General features: G+C 34.7%; 1 protein-coding gene across 1 annotated transcript; it reads left to right on the plus strand.

Moving 5' to 3' along the window:
• Nucleotides 1–403: 403 nt before the first annotated feature.
• LOC113503838 (xanthine dehydrogenase/oxidase-like) lies at nt 404–18,756 on the plus strand. The gene is made up of 17 exons (XM_026885941.1): nt 404–543; nt 8,401–8,558; nt 8,895–9,055; nt 9,418–9,791; nt 10,218–10,438; nt 10,772–10,874; nt 11,707–11,834; nt 13,042–13,332; nt 14,881–15,042; nt 15,568–15,696; nt 15,921–16,405; nt 16,498–16,681; nt 16,815–17,010; nt 17,088–17,854; nt 17,945–18,134; nt 18,280–18,393; nt 18,591–18,756. Exons 1-17 carry the CDS (start codon nt 480–482, stop codon nt 18,659–18,661), a joined length of 3,798 nt encoding a protein of 1,265 aa, XP_026741742.1. The 5' UTR covers nt 404–479; the 3' UTR covers nt 18,662–18,756.
• Nucleotides 18,757–18,858: the final 102 nt, after the last annotated feature.

Consider the following 18,858-nt stretch of genomic DNA (forward strand, 5'->3'; position numbering starts at 1 on the left):
GTTTATTATTGTTTTGTTGCTATCAATGTTTTGTCAAAGTGTGGGATAAATTAAACTTGTTTGTATAAGACCTTTTTTACTATGATTTAGGATTATTTAAATGCCGCATACTGCACTAAAACTTGTGATAATTCAAGCATACTATGTATCTTTGTATCCTTAAAATACCATCTCTGTAAAAAAATGTAACGCTTTTACAAAGTACACAGCAACACTTAAACAAACGTCTTTTAAAAATACTGAAACCTACAAAGGAAACTTTCACTACTTTTTTTACATAAACAAAATTAAAATTATCTTATTAGAAATTTAAATATCACCAAGTCACCCGTAATCTCAAGTCAATCGGACCATCAAGACAAACTGACGACAGCGCTTCTCGCGTCGTTCGCGCCCGCAACAAAAGACCGTGTGTTTCCAAACTTTTAAAATCCGTTGCTTCCAGCAAGTATCTTACGGTGTGTCAGTCATTTTGTTGCATGGAACCGCAAGATACAGTCATGGATCGAATCAAGTTTAAGGTTAATGGAATACAATATTCTGGTAAGTCGTTTATCAAATATTTCTCATTAAAAAAATCTGTATCGTCCTTACATTTCGGTCATCTTAGTGGTGTTAAAATGTTAAAAATAGGGTTTTTTTTTATTTATGTAAATAACACGAGATTACGAACTACTCAGACACTGAAATTTGCTTTGGTCAACTTAAGAATTATGGTAATTGGATCACGTTGGTTCCTGATTGTAATAATATATTATACTTGGTTATAGATGCCATGAAATTACACAGTAGTAGGTTGTATCTCGTTTAGAAAGTATTGCGAATCCAGTTTTGTTTAACACTCATGTGGGTTAAGACGGACGTTGATCGATGATTTTGTATTGTTTTTATTTGGTCTACCTACACACTACTTGCTTTTTGTTTTTGAATTTTAAAATTACAGTAGGTACTTGCTGATACTTTGAGCGATGATAGCTAACAGTTTAAAAGCCTGCCAGACTCATCGATTTGGATATTAGGAATACAATTTTGAAATTACTCTTATACAAAATATGTAGCAGTTAAATCAATTAACCGATATGTCATCAAAGAACATGGAGCATTAGTAGACTTTGGGTTTTTTTTTTTAATATCGCTTCAACGCTATGAACAGCTTGCTTCAAGAAAGCAAAAGCCTGTTTTATGTAGTTTGACGTTTTATGCATTCAGTGCTACAAAATTATGACCTTGACGGCTAATATAACCTCAGAACAATAGCAGTTGAGTAAGAGAAATGATGTGTGGCGCTCTGTCACGCATCCACAACTGGAAGACGTAGCGGTCTGTTTATATTGATATTTACAAACACATTGCCTGTCGATCCAATGCTAGACAGAAACTGTCAAGAAGCCTAGTTGTAGATTTAAACTAATTAATTAATTACAATTTAAGACTTTAATTGCCCTAATAAAAGGTTAATATTTGAAGTACTTAGTTGTGGCATGAAGCCTAACTAGTTCTACATATTAATTGATGATTTTCGTATGAGTATTACATTTGTAACATTTGTTTCGAAGTCGTTGAACTTAAAAAATTAGAGTAACGCGTTTTTAGTCCGATGGAGTCTAACTCCCTACAAGAAATGAAACAAGTATACTTAGCTAATTACTTTTAGTAAACATATAACTTTTATTTGAGAAGTAATCGAAAGAGACTCTTGAGAGGATATGGCAGATAAATAAAAAATGTGTGAGTGCGACTTTTTATATAAATTCGACTTCCTCAATAAAAAAAAATATTTGTGTTGCGGGGACTTCAGATCGTTCATGTCACATACACAAAGACACCTAGACCGCTGAAAAGCAGTCGTGGATCCCAAAAAGCCCAACCTACGCGGGAATCGAACCCGCAAACTGTTGCGCAGTGGGTTCAATTCATAATTCTGCGGATTTCTAACGAAATTAAACTTTAACCTAACGCCATAATGCTCCTTTTTCCAGTGAGTTTAAAACAATTAATGTGCGTTAAGATCACGTATTTTCTTCCTTTCGATTCATTCATCTAAATATGTAAATCTGATGATCATAAAATCAGGCAAATTCATCTTTTACCTAGCACAAAGTTAGCAAAAAGTATAAGATACGAGATTATTCTTTTGATTTTTGAAAGTGTGAATAAAAACTTTGTTAGTCGTCTAGTCATTATAAAGTCAAATAAAAACTGTAATAATTGAGTTGCACATGTCGACCACAAAAAGAGTACTAACGGTAGTACGGGTTGTATGATTTGCAAAATAAAAAGTGTATCTTAGAGCCAACATATACATAGGTAAGTACATAGTTTGTTAGGTAGATTGTTATTTATTAATTAGTCTGAAATATTTATCGCCAAGCTCCAACCAAGCAATAAGGTAGTAAAAGGGACAGATTCCCAAAAATAATATAAGTATTTCTCATCATATCAGCATCAAAAAGTAAACAATTTATCATCAGAAATTGGTCACCCATCAATAGGGATGATGACTGGGTATAAAACGAAAAAATCTCATTAGTCCCTCAGTTAGATAATTGAAAAGTATGAGACACGTATTTTTTCCTTTTTCAGAAAAACTAGAATTGACAAAGATTAACTGCTTTAAAGTTTAGGAGAGGGGGCTTGTGACGTAACGATATGGTAACATTTGTACCTAATCGTGACGTCACGTGTAAGTTTCATTCACTGTAATTTGGTCAATTTATGTTTGCGGCACAAATTAAAAAATACGTATCCATTATTATACAAAAAACTGCAAGACACTGCAAAAAAAATGTCATCATCCCTATTGACCGTATACTTTTTTATTTAGGTATGATTATTAGTACAGGGTAAATAATAAGGTTCTTTTTGACACGTTTTCCCGACAAACTAAGCAACAACAATAATTTATCGCTTAATTGTTTTAACTATTTTTAAAACGAATCATTTTTAAAAATTGTTAATAAAGACATACCCATACCGCTACGTAGCCGAGGATAATGAGTAAAAGAACAAGCAGTACCAACAGATATTTTTTCTCGTCTTTGAGTAGAGCAAAGTACCTACCCCCAAACCCTAGATGCCCTGTTGCCTGGTCTATGTCCGATTGTGTCTGGCTGTCTTCCTAACTATCAGGCTATAAGCTTTTTACAAGAAGTGAAGGTACAGGCGAGTGCAACAGACTTCGCACGTGCACTCTAAACTTTCTTTTTTGATGATAAAATCTTCCGCGACCGAAATTCAGTCTGGCCGGTGACTTTATCAAAGCTACTTTCTATAATGGGTTTATTTACTAATGAATTTAATCGGTACTTAGTAGTTTGTACTAACGTTTGAATTTTACATTTCTTTTTAATCCACATAATACAGAATAAAGTTGTTAACACATAAAAAATAAATATTAATCTGATATTGAGATCGAAACCACAAGAGCCAAGACGTGGTATTGTAATAATTATTCAGCACGACCTATACCACTCGGTTATCGGTGCATGTGCAATCAAACACTGAATTACAGATACAGGGTGTAACCGGCAGCACAGTTTTTATGTTGCTGTCAAGGTGACATCCATCAACAAATAATGGACAGCCAATTAATTTGTTGAGACAGTGACGGTTTTAAACAATGGAGTGGTGGTGACAATACCATCGATAAACACCTGGTAAAATCAAGGTTTCAACAAGGCCGGGAATAAAGACATAGGTTTACTATAGCTGAAGTAAGTCATTGACAATTTTATTTGCAATTGTTGAGTGAGAAAAAAGGAATCGTGTTTTGTTTTTGAACAGAAATCTACCAAAACTATATTAGTAACAACCAATTTTTTTTTAGAATGATAATGATAAAAAATAATTCATCACCCTGGAGAAGTCATGTATTATAGAGTTTGTGCATCATCTACCTAAGCGGGTTGTAGCGCTCATACCCAAATAAAAAAACAGAATTTAATACTTATATTATATGTACTGACCTATGTCTATTTTTAAAACTGACCAATCAAACTGTTTCCAAGATGCATAATCATGAATTTTTTGACGCTTTGTAAATAATGTATATTTTTCTTTTTATATTGATTTAGTTTTAAGAATGTAAATATTAGTTTAGTTTCATTTATTGTAAAAAAATATTTTAATTGATGATGTATCTTGTAAATAAAACTGTTTAGTAAAATAATATTTTAGTTGTACCGGCGTAATAGAGTATGTTCTTAAAAGATCTTGTGTCGGCCGCTTTGTGACTGTTGCATGTCAATGAACTGTCAAAGCTTAAAACCAGTAACTTTAATATAAAAACAAAAGTATGAATTAGAAGTTACTTAGCAATAACTAGCCTTAACCGGTTTTAACTGAGTTATGTTTGTCTCCTATTTCGGGGACTTACTTTCAAAATATGTTACACTAGCTGTTGCCCGCGACTTCGTTCCCGTGGGTAGAAGATATAAGTTATGATTTATACCTGCCCTGTTTTTTCACATTTTCCATTGTACCTATCTTCGCTCCTATTAGTCGCAGCGTGATGGTTTATAGCCTAAAGCCTTCCTCGATTAATGGTCTATTCAACACAAAAAGATTTTTCAATTTGGACCAGTAGTTCCTGAGATTAGTGCGTTCAAACAAACAAACAATCAAACAAACAAACTCTTCAGCTTTATATATTAGTATAGATATAGATAGAAGTATAGATATAGATGTAAATTTGAAACAACCTGTGCATGCATGATTCCAACTTTTGTAAACTTATGAGCAGTAATGCTGAGTCGTATTCAATTTGATGATTTACGATAATCAATCTTATAGGTTTTGAATAAAACTTTTATTTATTTGTCGCAACCTTGCGGTCAACTGGATAACAAAGTCATGTTAAATGTCAGATTATTATTAAGAAATCATGTTTTGTTTTTTATCAAATTAAGGGCATTTTGTCTCGAGCACCAAATTATTATTCTTATCCCATTTAAAAATAGACTTTATTGCTAAAGTCATAAGTACAAACTCCTTTAACAAAAAACATAGCACCATCTCGACGACACGGTTTGTTCAAAGCTATGTCAATGGAGTAATATGCACTGAATATCCATTCATTAAAGTTCATTATCAAATGTGCTAAGAAATCCTCCACGCTGCACAGTCGCTAGTCGCCCTTAGCTAGCAGTAGTACCTACCAGTACTTTATTCTTTTTTTAACTAAAAGAATATATTTGATTTTATCGTTCACAAGGAAATACTTCATTAAAACTTTAATTTGTGAGATCAGAGAGATAAAATCAATGTGGGAAGCAACATGGAAATCACAGTTGTATTGACATTGGCATTGCATAAGGCATGTAATTAATTACCGTACTGGCATCGAACTTTGGCCAGGCTTATTGTTCTGCGTGCCTACCACCATCTCTTAAAGCAATATTATTATAGATGTGTAAAAGAGACAGTACTCTGTACGGTGTAGCGCGCTGTCTCACTTCCACAATAGTTGACGGTGCTTGATGCATTGCCCTACAACGGCTACAACTACTGAATGCTGTGATCTCCTGTAATTGAGGGAGCACAACTCAAATGTACACTATTTTTTGTTTGCAAAAGTGTTTTTGTGTATCCTTTGTTGGAGATCCAATATTAAATAAATAAATAAATGCGAGATGTCTGACATTGCCCGCTTCCTTATGAGGGTTCTATAAAAATAGGCTAAAGAAAAATAAAATCTGGGTATAAATTTGTACCCACCAATAAAGTTATGATCATAACAACCGTTGCTAAGCCTTGATGCAAAACAAAAATGCATCTTATGTCAGGCGACCACAGTTCACGAGGTACAGCCTGGCGACGGACAGTGAAGCCTTCTTAATATTTGGTTTTAACCCTCTCTACTAGAAGCAACCTAGAGAAACTCTCAGTAAATAACTGAATCAATGATCACTGGGTCAAAATTACTAGCTAGTCTGTTACATCCTATCCTAGTCTAGACTTTAAGATCCAAGTCACGATATAACCTATTTGTATTCGTTGACCATCGCGAGTCGTCAACCAAGATAGTCATTGACCCCAAGCAAAGTAAAATTGCATGGTAGCTTTTGAACTCCTTATTTAGAGTTCAAAATTTCGAGATAAAATGCAAAACGACTGGTCACTGTTTCACTTTCGCTGCTCAGACCGCGTATAAAATTACATGTAATAAGCACTTATGTTGCGGTGTCAGTAATATGTGTATACCATTCGCTTTTATTTTCAACAGGTTAAGGTTTGTATTCGCTTGCTATGCACAGTCTTGGAATGTACTTGCTTCGAACTGCAAGACCGGTATTTTGATTTTTCCTAGTTTACTGATTCCATGAACTGAAAACACGTTTACCCTAAAATTATGGTTCAAATCCTATAAGTAACTGAGATTCCTCTGTCTGTCCGATGGTATGTCACGAGGCGTTATCTCATGAACCCAAATAGTTAGACAGTTTACACAATTTATGATCTTTACTGTGACCGATAACTAAAATTGGTCTTTAACTTAATAGGTAACCAGGTTTTATTTTCGGTACCGAACATTTAGTGCCAGCCCGACTCGCACTTTACCGATTTTTAGAAGGAGGATTTACTGCAGCATTTATCCATTACAAGTTGTCATGTTTATTACCCAACATTGTGGTAAACAGCCGCAGACCAACTGATTTAGCCTTTGAACTACTCTGACATACATTGAATCATTGTTGCTAGCAGGTTGCTGGCACGCATGTCGTTGATAGCTGCAAAACATTACACTCTTTTGACTTTTAGCCGTTCAAAAGTTACCTATATGTTAATACAATATGTCAGCTACCTCATTACCAAATTTCATCAATAACGGTCAATCCGTCTGGGCTTAAAAATATAACAAACATAGACCCATACATAAAACCACACTCAGATACTTTCCAATTTACAGTATAAGTGTGATAAATCAAATATCTGCCTAAACAAAACTCCAGAAAAAAAAACAAAGTATTGAAATTTATTCTCAAAATGTTTTATCGATAAGGAATTGAAAAGGTTTTAATGTCTTTCTTAATTACTTCTTAATCTTTAAATACTTATCTTCGACGTGTCTGTCATGTCTATTTCACAATTTGTCTACATAAATATACCAGCTCATAATCTTGATACAAGATCTTTATGTAACCATTTTCTTTACCAAGTACCATGATACTCAATTTTTCTTAACAGACCGGTCGGACAAGTACTTATTACGTACTCACATTGCTCCGCTTAACGGCCTTCTAATTACTTTGAAATTAGCTGTCATTTTAGCTTCATGCAATGCTTTGATTCATGATAAACAATACTTACTTGATAGTTTTACCAAGCAAATAATAAATATACTGGTGTGAAAACAATGAATCGATTAACAATCGCTAATTTTTAGATTTGAGTAGGTTTTTTGAAGATCAACATGAAATCAAAAAAACCAAAATTAATTTAAGTATTTTTAATAAGGCTTCAATACATTCACAGGTGCTACAGCACCTTCTGATACGCCCTATCTGTAGCCCTTTTACAAATCAATCGGCTATACTATATTTAATGCACCTGTAGTCATTGAGAAATAAGACATTGGTACGGAGAAAAACCGATTGACTGCCCGGATAACCGAGTAGTATAAGTCACCATGCCAGAATTTCTATATGTTTGTGAAATGAGAAACCTTCGCGACACACGGATTTAATACGGAGGCCTTTTTAGAAGAAAAAAACCTTTTCACAACTTCAGAGCCTAAGTAGACATTTGTAATATATTTTCTAAAATGGCCGAAGCTGATTGAGGTGATTTGGAGAAATATTTTTAAAGTTTTAAGTGCCTTATGCAAAACGACACTTAAACAAATTACGTATACTTGTCACAATATTAGACTTGATTTAAGTATGCCTCGTTCTTTAATAAGCTATCAGTCATGTGATTATAAGTAGTATGTAAATCAACAAGTAGTATATTGCTACTTTTTTGGGTTCCGAACAAAAGGGTTTAACGGATCTCTGTTACTTGTGCAGTGGCGTTCTATTCGTTTATCCTGCCGTATCTCATGAAATATTTTAGCTAGTTAGGCAGATAGTTTATATCGGTTGCTTGTAAAATAATAAAATATCGAAATCATGGTTATGCGTTACAGCCAAGAAGTGTGGCCAACTTTTTTCCAAAATGTTTTTTAAGGCTATTTCATGAAACCCGAATCTTAAAAACCTACTCTTTGAAAATTCTTAATGCTTATTACGTTCCAAAATTGTAGATTATTTTGATGTGTCCTATCGCTTTAGCCATGGTGACTACGAGTACTTCGCTTCCATGTTGGTATTTTGGCTTTGCTTTGATTTACCCGAAGATGGGTAATGTAGCCAGTGTATCAAACCTCTTTAGCCTCATGGTCTTTTTAAATTCTTTTTCCAGTGGGCAGTGAGATTAGTTCAGATGAGATGCTACTGGACTACCTCCGCAGCTACCTTCAGCTGCGCGGCACCAAATACATGTGTCGTGAAGGTGGCTGCGGAGCCTGTATTGTGACGGCATCCAAATGTCCTGGAGGCCCACAAGTTTCTATTAATTCCGTAAGTTATTTATTATTTGTTGGTGTTTTTACCTGTTAAATTCTATTTGCTTCAACATAAGTAAAGAATCCATAATATATTTTCAAACTTTCTAATTTTCAACTAAAAATCGGGTTAAGGTGAGTTAGGAAAAAACATTCACTTAACTAGCCAGACAGCCACTGCATTTTAACAGTCAAAAACATTAGAAAATATTTCTAAGTAACTTAAAGGCTATTCCACAGCTAAAAACTTAATTAGTATCAGGAGCCAAAGATCAAACCATTAAAAACTATAAACTACAAACTGAACACAAAGTTGGCGAATCAGAAACATTAAATTCACATTGTATTTCAGTGTATGGTCTCCATTGGGTCATGTGAGGGTTGGGACATCAGGACTATCGAGGCTCTAGGCAACAAAAAAGCAGGCTACCACCCTCTACAAAAAACATTAGCAGACCACCATGGTACTCAGTGTGGCTACTGCACTTGTGGATGGATTATGGCTATGCATGGGTAAGATATAAATACTTATGAGAATATTGTGAAAAGTTGGTCTTGAGTTCCTTTTCAAAAATGCCAACTTATACTGAGCAAACGTGATCAATTTTCAACCCTTCCCCATATGAAAAGAGACCTGTGCAACACAGTAAAACGTTTATGGGCGGGTATTATTGTTATGTATAAGATATATCTTTAAATAACCAAATTGGTCAAACTACTTTCCCTTTGTCTAATCTTAGAATTATACTCTCTTAACTCATTATTATAATTAAATAATCTGTTTATTCATCTGTCGGTAAATCGTCACGCAGTGAAATTCAAAATATTTTCTAACGTTAATAAATGAGTAATAAAAACTAATTTCTCATCTACAGACTGTTGGAAAGTAAGAAACGTGTCACAATGTTAGAAATAGAACAGGCTTTTGGTAGCAACGTCTGCCGATGTACTGGATACAGACCTATCCTTGATGCCTTCAAGAAATTTGCTGTAGATGCTCCAAAAGATAGGATTATGGATATAGAAGACCTTAGCATTTGTAAGAAATCCGGGAAACCTTGCAATCAAACGTGCGAAGACGATGAATGGTGTTTAGTGGATGAAGAAGATGTACAAGATAGACTAAAGAGAATAGTCCTAAGAGATGGCAAAATTTGGTACAAACCAAGAGTATTATTGGAGGTCTTTAGTATACTGTTGACTGAAGGACCACATTCGTACATGCTGGTGAATGGAAATACTGCTAAAGGTAGATCGTAGTTGTATATCAATTATTTATTTTTGTTTGGTTAGCTGTTTATAGTAACAGCTGTTTTATTGTGGTTGGAGGGCAAAGCCTATATCATTATTAAGATAAAAACACCTGTTTAATGAAGTCTGCTAATATTCAATTTCAAATTGTTTACCATTTTTTTTTCTTTTTAAACATAATAACTACAAATTTCTTTGCAAGGGTTGCAAGGATTTTGCTAGTACCCTAGTTTTAATCTCGAAACTTTCTAGTGAAACAACAGCCATCCTTGGCTAGCAACAAGCAACTTTTCGTATACGTGCATTAAAACATACTTAAAATGATTTGCGCCCGAAGGTAGACACTTGAAAATAGTGTCAACCATGTTGCGCCTAGCTTAAATTGATTAATTTAAATAATAAATTATCAATATTTTTTTCCTAGGAGCCTACCCCATAGACCAATACCCACGCCTCCTCATAGACATTAGTAACCTCAAAGAGTTGAAGTCCATCTCTTATGACCAGAACCTTGTAGTCGGGGCTGGTCTCACGCTGTCCGAGTTTCTGGAGGTGCTCGATGCTGGGTCGAAGCAGCAGTACTTTGGGTATTTAAGGAAACTGTATGACCATGTCAGCCTGGTGGCACATATACCTGTGAGGAATGTAAGTTATCCAATTTAATTTGTTTTGTTTTGTTTGAGGATGTGCGACTTTTCCTAGATTCCTCATTGTATTAAAAAATAATATTTTGTTCAGTATTTATTACTTTAAAATTCTACTTAGTTTTAGTAGTTTAGCCTTAGTAATTGTCGTTAACAGTTACTTCATGGATTATTAAACATATTTTGCATAAAATACGCACTTCAAAATTAGATGATATCATTTTGATTTAACCTCAACCTAAAACCTATGTACCTAAAACTTGTTACATAGTTTCATCTCAAAAATTTAACTTTTAAGTGTGGCCATAATATAAACAGAACTATTTTCTTCTAGGTAGGAACAATTGCAGGCAACTTGATGATCAAGCACACTCATAATGAATTCCCATCTGATATTTATCTTCTACTAAACACTGTCGGCGCTCAACTGTCTCTCGGTAAGTTTTTCGTAAAGTTACGTTTTTGAGGAAATTACCAGAATCGTAAAGGCAACATTGTAGTTTATGTAAATGTTTTAAGTACGTAATATTTTACTTATAAGGTGGGAAAGGCGGATATACTGAGATATTGTTTGCCATGTAGTGTTAAAACATTTTGGTTAGTTTCTTATCTTTTTTTTACTGATTCATGTTAAACCGACTTCAAATAGAAGGAGGTAAGGAGGAGGAGGAGGTGAATTCGTTGGTTTCTTTGTAAATGGTTTTTTTTTGTTTACCTCAAAACTTATGACTGGATGATCCGTTATTATTAAATGATGTAACGGTTTACTCACGTGTATTTATCGGGGTAGCCCGACTAGTTTCGGACCCAACTGGAGTCCTTCATCATGAGCAGACGCGGCGGGATCGCGAGTCGAACTAGTCGGGCTACCCCGATAAATACGCGTGAGTAAACCGTTAGGTACATCATTTAATAATGAATCATTCTCACGACAGTTACAATCAAAATATAGTGATCCGATATTGTTGATTCTTTTTTATGTGAATGTGAAATAACATTCATTTTGTTTCATCAAATTTAATCAAGTTTGGCTCAGTAGTTTTTATAGGAAATCGGTACGTTGTAGTTGTTAAAAAATATATATTATTCAATTACTTTAGTAACTGTAGTACATTTGGTAGATGATTAATACGTAACGTATACTTTTCTTGCAATGGTGTAAAAATTAGGATTAATTACGTCTTTTTCACTAGAAACTTAAAACATGGCTCCCATTACTTTCCACTCTTAATTTTTGTAGAATTCAAAATTTCTCAATGTTAATTTCAGTGGACTTCCACGGAGCAAGACTTACAGTGACAATGGAACATTTCCTAAGGGTTGACATGACAGGAAAAGTGATAATAAATGTTTTGTTGCCCCCGATGAGTGATAGTCACAAACTATATACATATAAGGTAAGTTTTGAGTTGTTGCAATAAGTTTATAAGTCTTCTTTTGGAGTTTTGAGTATCTCTTGAACTTCTGCCTATCAGTTTCGTCCTTTGATTTTGGGTATAAAGAGAATTCTTTGTTAATCTTATGAAGTTTACTCAAAATACTTATTTGCATTACATAAAGTTTATGCTTTTCTTTTGAAATAGCTAACTATTTTTATCGGATTCCCAGGTTTATTTACACCTGCAAAACTTGAAACTGTCCAAAAAGAAGATATTAAAAATATTTCAATTGATGACTTTACGTAAATAGGACTATTTGCAATTTGACTTGGGCGTCTTCAAAGACATTATTTATTAAAAAAATGACTGACTAATGTTTTTAAACAATAGCACAAAGATATATTATGATGAGTATTGACTAGACGTCACAGACAATATACTTTGTAATTTTAATGCAGTTTCATCATAAATTATATTATCATTATGAAGTAGGAAATTTATATGCTCTAGCGTAAAGATATTTGACCGATGGAAAGGGTCTTACGAGCACTTATTACGTTGTGTAATTATATATACTTATATAAGATACTGATCTTGTTTTAACTATCAATGTCACTAATGTTTTATTAATGAGATGGTTGAGGTCAAACATTACCATAGTACTTTCATGGTAGTAAGTGAGTATATACAATCATATGATTCATCAAATTCGAAATTATACATTTGCATATAACTGGAATTTATTCATAAGTATTTCTTGGATCGTTTGACTTACAGTACAGACAATTCTATTTGGATTTTAAATTTCATAAATTCCTTTAATAATCTTTAAAAATGACTTTCTGCAAAATAGTTGTTTAAAATATTTCCAAGTATTTTCCAGTTAGTAAAACACACACTTTAGTGTATAAGTATGCGTTATGTAACGTATCACGTTACGATAATATTGACTGGGTTGTAATGGTCTAGTGGATACTGACCCTCACTGCTTTACGGGAGGTCGTAGGTTCGATACCCCAGAACAAATGTTTGTGTGATGAGCAAGATCATTAATTTGTTCTGAATCTGGGTGTAATTCCTCTATAATATGAATGTTCATCAGTTGTCTAGCTCTCATAATACAAGCTATACTTAATTTGAGACTAGATGGCGTTGTTTCAGAATACAATATTATTATGTGCATATAATATGTATGGAAATGTAAATGTTTTTTTTTTGTTTCCAGCTAATGCCACGAGCTCAAAGTGCTCATGCGATAGTCAACGCAGGATTCCTTTACAAACTGCATCCGAACACGAGCGTTGTTGAGAGCTCGCGTATTATATACGGTGGCCTTTCAACGAAGTTCCCAAGGGCAGTGGCTACGGAACAGTACCTAGTAGGGAAGAATTTGTTCAGTAATGATACTTTGCAAGGAGCCTTAAGAGTGCTGGATGGTGAAATGATAGTAGAAGCTAATCCTCCTGAACAGTCTGTTGAGTATAGGAGGTTTATCGCTAAGGCGCTGTTTTATAAGGTAAGAGACGTCGCTCCTGCCCCTTTAGCCAAGTAACATTTTACGAAGATGAACGTTACTAGAAAATGTTGAATGTATGGTGTTGACAGTTCTAAGTCACGTGACTTAGCGAAAGGAATGTCATCTCCATACTTAGAGCGTCACATCATGTCTATTCACTTTAACGATTGTAGAAATGTCACTTGGCTAGCTGTTGTGTATGACGTGATATTATTGATGAATTAAATATATTATGGTGGGATAAAGTTAAAATGGGAGATACGGGATGTCTTCTATAATACTTTGATGTTCATAAAATGCTACTCTGTAGCTTATAAAATGGATTATATTTCTTTAAAATTCAATTTTTCTAGCAACATCATAATCAAATAGCTAAATATATTGAGAAAATATGACAAAGCTCTTTAAAGGACGGTATAAAATAAATGATAGTACTTGCAAGCGCCTGGCAAAAATATCATTATAGTCATAAAAAACACTTTTTGAAAGCAATGTAAAAATTTAGGTATTGCTAAATGCTTTTAAATGGACAAATTAATATCAGTATACCAAACTAGTAAACTGTTACACACTGTTCCAAGGTTGGAGGGAACAATACAATAGTTACTCTAAGTACGTCATAAAACCCACTTTACAACACTCATTAGTTTTATATTCTAGAAGAAACAAAACACCAATTTCGTATTTTCTTTGTGGCCAAAACTCGAAAATGCTCTAACTACGGCAACCATTAAAGTTTCTCGTTCAAATCTGTTCAGTATGGGTCATTTCCCGTCTAGACTAAGTAGTTTTAAAACTAAGCTTGTTTTGTTAAAAAACAAATGAAAATCCCGCAACATCTCGACGACTGAAACCTTCAAGTGTTCTAAACGACTTAAGTAAAATTACTTGTACAAGGTGATAAAAGTTTTAAATTCTGAACAGGATTAGAGCATCTGCTTGTTTAAAGATAATTGGATAACTATATAACCTCGTGAAATGACTTTTTTGCCCACGTTTCAACTTGCAATAAGTACCTATTTATCGGTTTGGTTTTGGTCGCGAATCGACTTAGGTACGTCATATCCACTGCGTAAGCTCATGTTAACTACACCTACGTTTAAATCCGAAACTACGCAAAGACCAGGTAACTCCCGCGTATTAAAATATATTTCCCTTAAATACGCATTAATTAACCGTTCCCATACAAGTCTGAAATCGCCTCATGAAATATATCTAATATATAAAATTCCCGTGTCACGATGTTACTTACCGTACTCCACCGAAACGGTTCGACCAATTTTTATGAAATTTTGTATAGATATTGGGTAGGTCTGAGAATAGAACAACATCTATTTTTCATACCCCTAAGTGATAGGGGTTGCTCACACTAAAAAAAATATTTTATTCTTTGGACTTAGTGTGTTTTTTTATTTTTTTATAATGTGGCATTAAAAAAATACATACAACTATAAATAATTTATTAGGCAAAACAACGTTTGCCGAGTCAGCTAGTAACATTATAAATTGTAATTATTTTTATTAATATTAAAACTGGTTCAATTTCAGGGGCTCCTCACTCTATGTCCACCTAAGGTTGTGGCAAAACGTTATCAATCTGGGACGGACAAGATACACGATTCAAGACCAGTCTCTGATGGGAAACAGACCTTCACTACTGACCCTACTATGTGGCCTCTGAACCAGCCTATTGTTAAGGTGGAAGCAGCGGTAAGTGTTCATATCGCACGAAACTAGTAGTGAAACGTAGTGGCTACTGTAGAGCACGGTCTTGTTGCCAGAATTGTAATAATTGGTGGTAATGGGGTTTGGTAGGCCCACGAAAGTTCTTACGATAATAATACCAGCCTATATATGAACGTGCCACTACTGGTCATAGGCCTCTCCCGTATAGGGAAGGTTTGAGCATGGATCAAAACGCTTGCGCTTTCATTGCGGTTTGAGGATTTCAAGATTCATTTATTTCTTTTTTTCATTTCATTCTCACGATGTTTTTCCTTCATCTTTTCTCCTTGATGTCTTAGACTACTAAGTAGTCAAGTCTAAGTCTAAGATACAGAATAAACGTCATAAAGTACATAAACCTTTGTAAGAGTCACATTGGCGTTGGGAGCGATCTAGTGCATTCAAATCAAGCCCCACGATAACCTAAAAAAATGACAGTGTTGATTCTCTTGATAACGTAAAGGGAATTAGGTGGTACGAGAAATGCATTTTTTAAATATTTTTTTTTAGATTCAATGTTCAGGGGAGGCGCAATACACTGATGACATACCATCTATACACAACGAAGTTTTTGGAGCCTTCGTGCTTAGTACTGTAGCGAAGGGTACTATTGCCAAAATTGACCCCAGCGCTGCTTTGGTAAGCTAATTTTATATTGTTTTCTTTGATGCCTTAATAGTATTATACAAAGGATTGCTTTCATAGTATAGTAAATCGCTAGCAGGTTATTTGAATAAAAAGATTGTTGAGTAATAATGGGTATACTGTTAAACTTTTCGTCTGGAAACTAAGCATGCAAGAGGTCAAAAAAATCAAATTCCTTACCTTAAGTTTTCACGTGAGTTTTATAATTTAATTTTCAGAATCTACCCGGCGTCCTAGCCTTCTACACAGCTAAAGACATTCCCGGACTGAACTCTTTCACCCCAGCAGACAGCTTGCTATACACCTCCAATGAAGAAGTATTGTGTGACGGCAATGTAAAATACTACCACCAACCAATCGGTATCGTGGTAGCAGAAACACAATTAGTTGCCGATAGGGCCGCAAGATATGTCAGAGTTCAATACAGTAATATTACGAAACCAGTTACTGATGTTAAAGAAGCTAAAAAGGATGCTAAGAGAAACACCATGTTTGTATCCATGGACGCTACTAACCCTGGTACAGATGTATTCAAGACTATCAAAGGCAGTAACACATTTTATGGACAATATCATTTTACTATGGAAACCTTAGCTTGTGTCGCAAAGCCTACTGAAGAAGGAATTGAAGTGCATTCAACAACGCAATGGCTAGATGGGGTACACGTTATGATATCAAGGGCGTTGAATATACCTGAAAATAAGTGAGTTTACATTAAACAAATTTTAAGGTTTTTTTTCGAATAATTATGCTATAAGAAACATATATTATATAATATATGTTTCTTTTCTCCAGGATTGATGTGCATGTTCGTCGTCTCGGAGGCGCATACGGCATTAAGATATCTCGAAATATACAATGCGCTGTTGCATGCAGTCTTGTGGTACACAAAATGAATCGTCCATGCAGGTTCATTCAACCACTGACCACGAACATGAGAGCAGTTGGCAAAAGATTGCCTTGCTCGTCTGATTTTGAGGTAAGTATTTATACAAAACAAAAATGCCATCAAAATAATTAAAAGCGGGATTTTGACTAAACTAAGCAGTTATTACAAAATTTGATCGAGATGGTAACGTTTCACAAACTATTCTATTACATTAAACTTGCAGGTCGCAGTAAATCATTCGGGTCAAATCCAAAAGATCGATTTATCTATATACGAGGATAATGGTTACAAAATAAACGAAACATTGTCAGCGCTTGGTGTCGATGTGTTCAACAATTGCTACGATGCTACCAGATTTAATTACAAGCTTTTTGATACTATCACTGATACAGCTAAAAATTCATGGTGCAGATCACCCGGTGAGTAAACTACACAAAAACTGACCTTTAATGTTTTACTTCTAACTGTTCTAAATTATTATTCTTCTCGTTTATAGGTACCCTTGAGGCAATTGCCAGCATCGAATATGTAATGGAACAAATATCCTACGAACTATCTCTTGACCCTGTAGCCGTCCGTCTAGCTAACTTAGACAGAACAAAATACAGTGACATGGTAGAAATGGTGGAACTTATGAAAACAAATTCTGAATTCACAAAAAGGAGATCAGCGGTGGACTCCTTTAATACACAGAATAGATGGAAGAAGCGTGGGTTGAGATGGGCGTTCTCAAGATGGTCACCTGCGGGAGCACAACGCTTTGACGTAAACCTATCAGTATTTCATGCAGACGGTTCCGTAGTCATCACCCATGCTGGAGTTGAGATGGGACAAGGGATCAACACAAAAGCAGTTCAACTAGCAGCTTACCTCTTGAAAATACCAATAGAGAAAATTCAAATCAAAGGCAACAACACAATAATCGCACCAAACAGTTTCATATCTGGGGGAAGTCTTACCACACAGAGTATCATCATTGCTTTAAGACGATGCTGTGATGAACTGAATGCAAGATTAGAACCAATAAGAACTACGTTGACAAATCCAACGTGGGAAGCATTGATAACTGCAGCTTATAATGCCAATGTCGATCTTCAGGCTCATGGATTCGTTCACGTTGGTGATGCGCAAATGTATAATGTGTATGGTATGGCATTATGTGAAGTCGAAGTCGATATATTGACGGGAGAATTTGAAGTGATAAGAGTAGATATTCTACAGGATGTTGGTTTTAGTGTCAGTCCTGAAATTGATGTTGGACAAGTAAGTTTGGGGTATAATTGCAATAATTTTAAAAACCATTTTGCTAGATTTATGTGTAGCCTTTACTATCCCTTCCTTTTCTTCTTCAAGGTCGAAGGTGCCTTCATCATGGGTCTAGGCTACTGGACTTGTGAGAGACTTGTCTACTCTGAAGATGGTGCCATGGTTACTGATAGAACCTGGGACTACCACGTGCCTCAAGCGAGAGATATACCACAAGACTTTAGGGTTTACTTCAAAAAGAATTCGTACAGCAATGAAGTCATACTTGGATCTAAAGGTAAGCCTAATTCACTGATCCTTAATTTAGTGGTAAGAAACTTTTTGTGTGTAGGTTATAATACCTAAATCCAAAAATAGTATTCACCAAGCATTGATTTCGAAGTTTCTAAATTAGTAATGGGTATGTTATTTATGAATTCCAGGTACCGGGGAACCGGCGACTTGTGCCTCAGTAGTCGTAGCGTTTGCATTGAGAGAAGCCATAGTTCAAGCGAGACAGGATTCTGGTATACCAACCACACAATGGTTCTCGATAGGCAAGTGTTAATCTCAAACACAAAACTTCAAATTGACGTCTTGAAATTAGTGTATAAATAAAAAAATATGCGAATTCAGACTATTTTCAAGTAAGTAACTTGAAAATAGTATGAATTCGCAGTTTGATTAATTAACTTTCACTTTAGTACTAATACCTAATCTGTAATTAAACCCATCTTGTTTTTTATTATTTCAGATGGACCCTACACAACTGAAAAAGTTTGTATGTCGGCGCAAACGAATACAAAAGACTTCAGATTTTACTAAGAACCCAAAATATTAGCCACTCAACCACTACTAATTAATAATATTATAACATGATGTGTGATGTTTAGAATTTGATAAACAGGCATTCAACTGATGTTTTCTTAATAAAATCTCTACTGTACCAAAGTTGGAGATTGTTTGCATGTATTTAATAGTGAGATTTACAATTAATATTAGAATTTCACGTGCCTTTGAAG

This window comes from Trichoplusia ni, chromosome 20 (genome assembly GCF_003590095.1).
Source record: "Trichoplusia ni isolate ovarian cell line Hi5 chromosome 20, tn1, whole genome shotgun sequence".
Taxonomy (NCBI): domain Eukaryota; kingdom Metazoa; phylum Arthropoda; class Insecta; order Lepidoptera; family Noctuidae; genus Trichoplusia; species Trichoplusia ni.

Bases quoted from the DNA above. Each gene is read 5' to 3' on its own strand.
- LOC113503838 (XM_026885941.1), top strand. From the start codon at position 480: ATGGAACCGCAAGATACAGTCATGGATCGAATCAAGTTTAAGGTTAAT. The intron at 10,439-10,771 runs GTAAGTTATCCA...ATTTTCTTCTAG, and splicing joins CACATATACCTGTGAGGAAT to GTAGGAACAATTGCAGGCAA. The intron at 11,835-13,041 runs GTAAGTTTTGAG...TTTTGTTTCCAG, and splicing joins ACAAACTATATACATATAAG to CTAATGCCACGAGCTCAAAG.